This window comes from Beta vulgaris, chromosome 3 (assembly GCF_026745355.1).
Source record: "Beta vulgaris subsp. vulgaris cultivar EL10 chromosome 3, EL10.2, whole genome shotgun sequence".
Lineage (NCBI taxonomy): Eukaryota > Viridiplantae > Streptophyta > Magnoliopsida > Caryophyllales > Amaranthaceae > Beta > Beta vulgaris.
Genome location: NC_079204.1, coordinates 40,168,893 through 40,177,330, shown reverse-complemented (window position 1 = coordinate 40,177,330; position 8,438 = coordinate 40,168,893). Strand labels below are relative to the sequence as shown.

Here is an 8,438-nt window from a genome sequence, read left to right as displayed (position 1 = left end):
CCTACCCCGTACACTATCACGCCCATGATCTTCATCACCGACCACATAATATTCATCTAACCTTCATCCTTATCAGGAATAATAATAAAATATTTTCAACCAATTTATCCAAATTGCTCTTCATATCTCTAATATAATATAAATATAAATCTACGGTCTAAAAAATTCGTAATCATATAGAAATTAAAAAAAGCCAAATTATAACTAATGTTCAAGTACCTTATCAGGAATAACTAGTCGTCTCAACTGTACCGTCTCAAGCATGTAGCGACACACATAATATCCACAGTCCAAAGTACCAAGCGGTTGACAAGGGCACTATACACGAGAAATCACAAATACTTTAATATAGACAATGAAAAATATTTTTGTGTTATTAAAATAATGAAATGAAAGTCAGATACCTCTATTTGATTCCATCTAATTTCGAGATTCTTTTTGATCTTCTTGATATCTTTTCGATGGTACGTGCTAAATTTGATAATTCCCCTATGTGTTCATAACAAGTTTAGGCAAATAATAAAATAGTATATTAGTAATAAAATATTAAATAGTCATTCAAGACTTACTCATTGATGATCTTTTTAGCAAATGGTCGAACTTCATTTTCTACTCCTGCTGGATCTAACCAATACACCAATCCGTTCCAAGGACTAATAACAGCTAACATCCAATGTTTACTATATAATTGAATAAGTTAAGATGAAGAAAATAAAATCATTATAAATTTAAATAACACCATAACTTTTATACTCAAATAATAATTCATATAGACTAAACACAACACTTACTTCTCATTATATGGTGCAAAAAAGAGTTGATTGATATGTTTGCCATCATTAGATGCAAAGATACAAGCCAAATAATCAGATTGTGGATCTCCTTCTTCTGTTGTCGTTGGTGTCAAAGGACTTAGAACATTGGTGTCACAAAATCCATATACCCCTGAAATCCCTTCTTTATAACAAACTTCACTCAAGTACCTAGAAAAACTTGTAGGTGTTATTTAGAAAATATCAAAGTATCCAAAAATAAAAATCACTAGTTTGAAAAGGGCTACAAAATTTACTCACTTCATGAATATGGACATGTGAGTTGATCCAATCTCCTTTTGGAAGCACCAATCGAGCATATCCTCATAATCGATGGCAACATCATGTTCATTAGAAAATACTTTTGCCGGAATTCTAATGGATATAGTTTCTTGCCTCTTTTTCATTCCTAAAGCTTGAATCTTAAAAGCTCGCACCAAACTAGTAGTCAACTTATCTTGATCTTTTGCAGTCATCGAGTACTTTCGAATGGATGATGATTGTGATGATGTTGTTCCACGAGATGGTGTAGCCAACTGTGCTTGTGTATCATCCTTGACAAAATCCATGCAAGATATAACACTTGTCTATGTATACGAAAATTATATGAATAAGATTTTGTGCAATAGAAGAAAAAATTAAATTTATTAATACCTTCTTGAATGGAAGAATCAAATGGCTTGGCCAAAGAATATAAGCGTCCTTAGCTTGGAATACATACTGAAATTCCTCAGTAGGGCATGGTAAAAGTGCACGAGGCTCAACAACCTTAATGATGGCAACACGACGTTGAGTACTCGACGGGATGCTATTATGAACACGTAGAACCTCTGTTGAGGTTGGTATGTACACTTTACCATTAGCAACAACCTTGAGCTCATTGTCACATTCAATCGCCAAGCAACAATCACTCTCACCCTATTTATAAAAATAACATTAAATAATACATTGGAAAAATTAGAAAAATTCTTTATTTTCATCAATATTTATTCAACAGCACATCAAAAGTTCATTATCTATTGTCTCCCAAAAGTAAACATTGGAATAATTAGAATATAATTAGAATTTATATAATAGTACATAATACCTCAGGGAAGGAGTTTTCATCTATGTCCGTTGTATGAGGTTCGGGGACTGTCGAAGAAGAAACTTGATGCATCTTATTTGTCTCCGGCCACAATACATGGTAGGGCTCTTGTTCATTATGAGGTTCAAGTTCTCTTTGAATTGGATTGTGATTTGAAGAAATGTTGGTATCTGCCTCTAGTTGGAGTTGAAATTGTTGAACACCTAGGCCAATCAAATTACCTAATTGAGAAGCATTAGACTCTTTATCATTAGAAACACCAATTTGGCTACCATTACACCTATGCCCATCAGAAAGACCCAATTCACCAACGAAATTACCACCACTACAATTTGCTTTGAATTGACTCATTTGTTGACTCATCTGCTCTGGGCTAATCTGACAACATTCTGTAAGGAAGGACATAACAAAATTTTGAGTGTTTCTCATTTCTCCCAACTCTGATATTAAATTTTTTATTTCAGCCTTCATTTGGCTAGGTGGTTGTGGCCGGTTAAATCCAAAATAATCTGTATTTGTCACACATAAACCAACACCCCTGACACAACCACCATGCTCTGGTTTCTCAATTGCTTTTGATAAAATATCATCTCGACCTTCTGCAAAAATTTCTCCTCTACTTTGTTGTGCCTCCAAAGATTGCTAGAACCAAGAACAATTTTATATATTAAAGTTAGTATAATTTATATTATTACAATTACAGTAATCTAACTTATAAAATGTGCAAAAAGTTTCATACAATTGATTCAGCGATTTTTAGATCATTAGGATTCTTAAATATCATTGTTCAATCTTTGACATCAGAATGAGCTCTAAGCCAGGTCAAATGTCGAGGAACTATAGGCGCATTTATCCCTCTCTTCTCAAGGTCCTTTGCCTAAAAAGTCACAAATTCGTAAGAAAACATAGTTTACAAAAATTAGAGTTCAAAGTTAATTGCACCAGGTTGTTTGAAACTTACAATCTCTTCCTCAAAATGTTGATACCCTAGTCGTCCTTCACGATAGCTTGATTTTCTATTATCCTTCACTTTTTTCCGATTTTTTCACTTAATTCCTACATAAATAATGATATAATTCAACATAAGTAACATTTTTATATATCTGGTTATAAATAAGGTTTGTAGGAATTGATACCTTAAACTTAGGATCTATTGATGTTTTAAGAAATTGGTCAAATTCATCTATTAATCATGAAGTTGGGATATATAAAAGCATATAGTGCTTTAGATCCAAGTCTGTCAAATTCATCTCCGTTTTCAGTAGAAGAGCTTGCACATCTTTGAATGCTGACTTTGTCATACATCTAATGCAGTAAACTATGTATGAGATAGATTGTAGAGCTCATTAGGAGAATTCTATTGTCCAACTTTTGGTATGTAAACAAGTTAAAATTCCATTGTTATAGATACTTTTAGGGGGGGCTTAGAAGAAAGACATGTGAATTGTGAAGTAAAATCATACATCAGAGAGTTAATGAACATACTTCAGTGCTGTTAGAGTCAAGGTTGAGCCCAGAAGCAAGATTCTTGTGGGCATATGGAACATGATATCCACCATCTAGATAATTGTCACAGAATACCTGAAACTTTACTGTGATGTATTTGTGGTAATGCAACTGAGACACATAAGCACCTGTTTTTTATTGTGCTTTCAGTCGCCAGCTGTTACCAGCCATGCTCAGATGGATCGGAATGGATTTCAGACAAAGGGATTTAGTTCAGTTGAGCAACTGGACAAGAAGGGCTTATAAAGGATCCAAAATGAGGAAGCAAGTGATGTGGAGATTTATAGTGTTTAACTTAGCAGACTTCTTGTGCTCTGCACCTAAAGTGTTCACCTTCATCCATATTACTGTCTAAAAAGAATAAAATTGCATAAAAGAGTACAGAAGCAAATTGCTAACAGCTACCCAAAGTAAAGTTGCGCATGTGAAGCAGCAAAATGATCTATTTATCCATGTATTAAAGAGTTCCCTAGGGGACAAGCAGAACTCACCCACGAGTAACACAAAAGTAAATGAAGAAAAACTAGTTCATCCACTAATATAATTCTCCTCATAGTCACTGGACAGGTCCATCTCTCCCACTAATATCAAACTGTTAGATAATATGAAAATCCTACTGATTTTCATATTAGTTGTATATTCTGTAAATATTTTGGTCTAACTTCTTTCCTAGTTTATAGCCTAATTGTTAGCCTAATTACTTGTTGTAATCTTTAGTATCTTTGGCTAGTATATATCTTAGGATGTAACATAATTCAAATCAAGGAATTACCTTCTTTCACAAACGAACTATATCACGTAACTTCACAGTTCACAGTGTAGGAACAGTTGACTCCCAGTGGCAGCTCCTTCCTTACTTTAGACACATACATTTAAAGAGATTAAGAGAATGGCTCATTAGCTGTACTTGTTATACAATTTAGCAACCTCTCATCGATCTCTAAACTGTTTAGTAGATATATTTCCACATTTGATTCTCCACATTTATACATGTGGAAGATTAACGTCTTGTTCTTTTCACTTTCCGGAAGTAAGAGTGGATAAAGAAAAATAAATTAGATAAAGAAAATTAGTTTAGATAGGCCTAACAAGTTCAAATAAGGGACGCCTAAATTCGATTTACAAGTCAAACTAAAAAAACCTCATACAAGGGTCAAAAAAATAATAGAAGCGGAAAAAAGTGAAAAAGATAAAACCTGAGTAATAGTAAAAGCAATTACACAAAGAATAGTAAAAACATTTACTTACGGTTATCGACTCGTAAAGTGAATTCTTTAGCTCTTTAGGAACATCACCCCACCGTAGGTAGTTGATGTCTACACGCTCACGAACAAGTACACCAAGATAAGTGCAGAATGTTGTTCAATGATCCCCACATGGAACCTTTCTTCTATTCCATTCAAGTGGAATTTTTCGACCCTCCTGAATTGCCTTCCCTACTTTTGCACATACTGTGCGACCTCTGCGGTCCTCACGTTCAGCCCTATTACCATCATCATCATACTCGGTCTCCGAGGTTGCATTCTCTTGAGGTACCATGTCACGCTTTCGCCCCTTTGCCATTAACCTGAAACGATGACAAAATTAAATATCATAATGATGTAGATATTTAACTTTAAAGTCCTTTAATCAAAGTTCTAAGTAAATATTTAACTTTAAAGTGCACTAGGATCAAAGCATAGGATCTTGCAAAGTTGAGCCACAGGCCACACCGTCATATATCCTCTGTCCCACTTTTTATAAAATGATCTATGTGTGGCTACTTAGGTTGTAAGATTTTACATAAGCTAATGTCTATAACTAGAAGGATGACCTTTTAAACTTTGGCAAAATGGTAAGGGCTGCATCCCCCTCTAAAGTTCTACTAACAGCTTATTCTGTTGTATGATTCCATAAGCTCATTGGCCCATGATAAATTACACTATTTAGACCAGTATGTTGTCAAACACAGAAAAAGAGAACATACTTCTGGTCGACATCATTGAACCCGTATTAACACATACTACTCCCTCCAATCTTGTTCATTGAAGATCCACTAATTCCACCAATCATTATTGCATGGGAGGAAATTCTGCTTTCCTGGTTAGATCTTTGGACAGATTGTACTACATCCAACAAAAGGAAAACATACAACACGCATAGTTTCTTTAGCATAGCCTTGCTAAGATCTGGGATTCTTAGCTAAACAAAACAGAGATCAAGCAAGGAAATAGGAAATAGGAAATAGGAAACAGTAGGATAGTAATTGTATTAGACAAAGATCCAGCAGTTTCACCAATACAAGCCCTAGCTACTTTCGAGAGATAAGGACTCCCTCCTAAACAGCTCTTTTCTCAATTTTCTAGATGATCCCTACAGTAGAGCTGAGGCCCCTATTTATTACAATTCTTCTACTTTCTCTCACTAGCTGCTTCTCTCTACAACTTCCTCATAACCCACTCTTGTTGTGCTTCAGGGAATATTTCTTCTCTCCCACTCAAGTGCTGCCAGCTGTTACTTGCTGATCAGTGACCTTTTTGACCCTCCTGCTTCTTCCCTCCTATCATATGTGTGCAGTATAGGTGGATTAGGTGAGGCCTTAGCAAAGCCTATATGAACCAGCAGGAGGAGGGTCACACGAATAGAAAAAGCGTTCAACTCAAAGCACAGCCAGCTCCAACCCAAAGTATAGACATAGTAATCCTGTCATCTACAACATTAGTTACTTCAAGCTTCAAAGATATTTGACAGCTAAGGAAGTATACCATCATCTCTAACAGCAGACTCCTCAAGTTTTTTCCCCGAAAAATACCTGCCTAATTTGGTTAGGCAATGTCCAAAAAAGCACCTATGCTACCCAAAATCATCAAAAAGCGCCCTTCACTCTCAAAGATATGTCTATCACCCCTCTATTACAACTACATAGCTTCAAATATTGAGTGGCAATTTTGTCAACTGTCATAGAGTATGGTCTATTGTAGATTTACCGATTTATATTGATTGGAAATAAGTCAATTTTTTCAACTAAAAGAAATTTCATTAATGCAGAAAAAGAATGTTTTACTGCCTGTTTTCAGATTCTTAATCCCCTTTAAACTTACATATTAGAGGATGGATAAGCATGTAGAGTTTGAGACTTTTTTTTGTCTATTTGTACAGGTTAAAGCAGCTTGCTACATTAGTTCATCAAGATTGGCTAAAAGAATTGTAAAGGGACTTTTTTTTGTCTATTTGTACAGGTTAAAGCAGCGCTATTACCAGATTTACCTTGTTATATCATAAACAAGAAGTGCCCCAGCTGCTCCTCTGTAGTATGATCTAGTGATAGATCTGAAGGATTCTTGCCCAGCCTGAAACAGACCACAGCACATAATATAAGCATAAAACTAGATGAGCAATGAAGAGCAGATGTAAGTAAATATCAAGTAGCAAACAAAAACAGGATTCAGCTATCTTAGAAACAAGCAAGTTGCAAGCATGAGCAGCTGAAGGGAAACCATTAGAGCTTCACAACTAAATACCTCTTTTCTATTAAATTCAGAAGAGCACAATGCATCCCTAAAATAAAAATGTAGAGAACAAACTTCAGAAGCACCAGGAACTCTAGAAATCATTTAGAATTTTCAAAAGACTATGAATAGCATTTCTTATTGGGCTGCTTAGGTGTGTTGATGCATTTCTTTGTCCATAAATCCCTATAGTCTTCCTAAACATATTTTTATTTGCTTAATCTTGTCTACTTGCTATTGCTGCAGCTTCTGCTGCTCTGAGAGCCAAAGGGAAGCACCTTTACTCCTTGGACAGTTTGCGTCTGCTGATTCAGATAGCAAGGTTTGCAAAATGGTTTTGGCGGTTCAAAATGATGAACTACAGTGACTATCAAGGACTACATCCTAAACTCTCACGGACCATTGTGGCCAAAATGTCAATGTTGATATACAATGTAATGCATTTCTCTCTTTCCACTTCACTAGGTCACATTGCTAAATGAACATACTAAAGAATCAGAAAATGTAGGTATAAAAACAGAATAATTGTGCTAAAAAAATAATTAAACACTCTGCTGCTACCAGTGCAAAAACAGCACATACCCCTTTAGGTGGCTCAGGGTTTCTACAGAACTTTGAACCGCCAGGTGCCCATGGAATTGCAGAGTGGTTGAAAAAGATATGAGATACATAGTGTTTATAACTCTATATGACAAAAAGATTTATATGAGTGATAGAAATGGGGTGGGTTGTTTCTAAGAAGCTTGAAGATGCAGCTAAATCAGATGTCAGAGAAAGACTGCTAATTACATTATGATTTTCATATAAAAAGTCTACCTCAATTTTTTCTTCATTAACTTTTTCGAAGCCGCTTTCGAGATGCTTTTTTTTTCTTACTTTTTTGAATCCATTCACCTTCAATGTGATCATCTCGTATGTACACGGATGCATCATCTAAACTATCATCTTCTACATGAACCTTCCTAGATGGACTTTCCTCCAACTCATCATCATTATAATCATCAATGTCATAACGAGACCTCGGTGTTAGAACTATCAATTTTCTCTTATCAGCCGGATCAGTTACATAAAACACTTGTTTTGCTTGGCTGGCTAAGATGTATGGATCGTCCTTGTGGCCGAGCTTTTGAAGGTTGACTAAGGTGAACCCTAGATCATCGTTTTCAACTCCAGTGTTATTGTTAACCCATTTGCATCTGAAAATAGGTATCGAAAAACAAGAGTAATGCAACTCACAAATCTCTTCAATGACTCCATAGTAGTACATTGAATCATATATGGGGCAATTGTCTTTCGCACTTGCAAAATGCATAGCTTCAGCTTCTAAGCTTACTCCACTATTTTGCATTGTACTATTTTGATCTTGCTCCCATGTGTAGAATGTGTAACCATTGATAACATATCCAGAGTAAAAAGAGGCATTGAAATTTGGCCCATAAGCTAAACTTTGAGTCGATTAGAAACCAAATTTGAAGATTCCTCAAATTCACTCATTATTTCATCTTTGAACCACCTACTGAATGATTTGCAATGTTCACTTGCTAA

The 8,438-nt window shown here is 35.3% G+C and overlaps 1 protein-coding gene and 1 long non-coding RNA gene across 2 annotated transcripts; both read right to left on the bottom strand.

Annotated features, from left to right (window-relative positions):
• Nucleotides 1-432: 432 nt before the first annotated feature.
• Nucleotides 433-967, bottom strand: LOC130590733 (uncharacterized). Its single transcript, XR_008968582.1, has 3 exons — nucleotides 792-967; nucleotides 570-680; nucleotides 433-489 (listed from the first exon to the last, which is right to left on the bottom strand). It is a non-coding gene; the product is annotated as an uncharacterized LOC130590733 (long non-coding RNA).
• Nucleotides 968-4,183: 3,216 nt separating this feature from the next.
• On the bottom strand, nucleotides 4,184-6,764 carry LOC125495892 (uncharacterized). The gene is made up of 2 exons (XM_057393267.1): nucleotides 6,652-6,764; nucleotides 4,184-4,972 (listed from the first exon to the last, which is right to left on the bottom strand). The coding sequence occupies exons 1-2, from the start codon at nucleotides 6,753-6,755 to the stop codon at nucleotides 4,768-4,770; spliced, it is 309 nt and encodes a 102-aa protein (XP_057249250.1). The 5' UTR covers nucleotides 6,756-6,764; the 3' UTR covers nucleotides 4,184-4,767.
• Nucleotides 6,765-8,438: the final 1,674 nt, after the last annotated feature.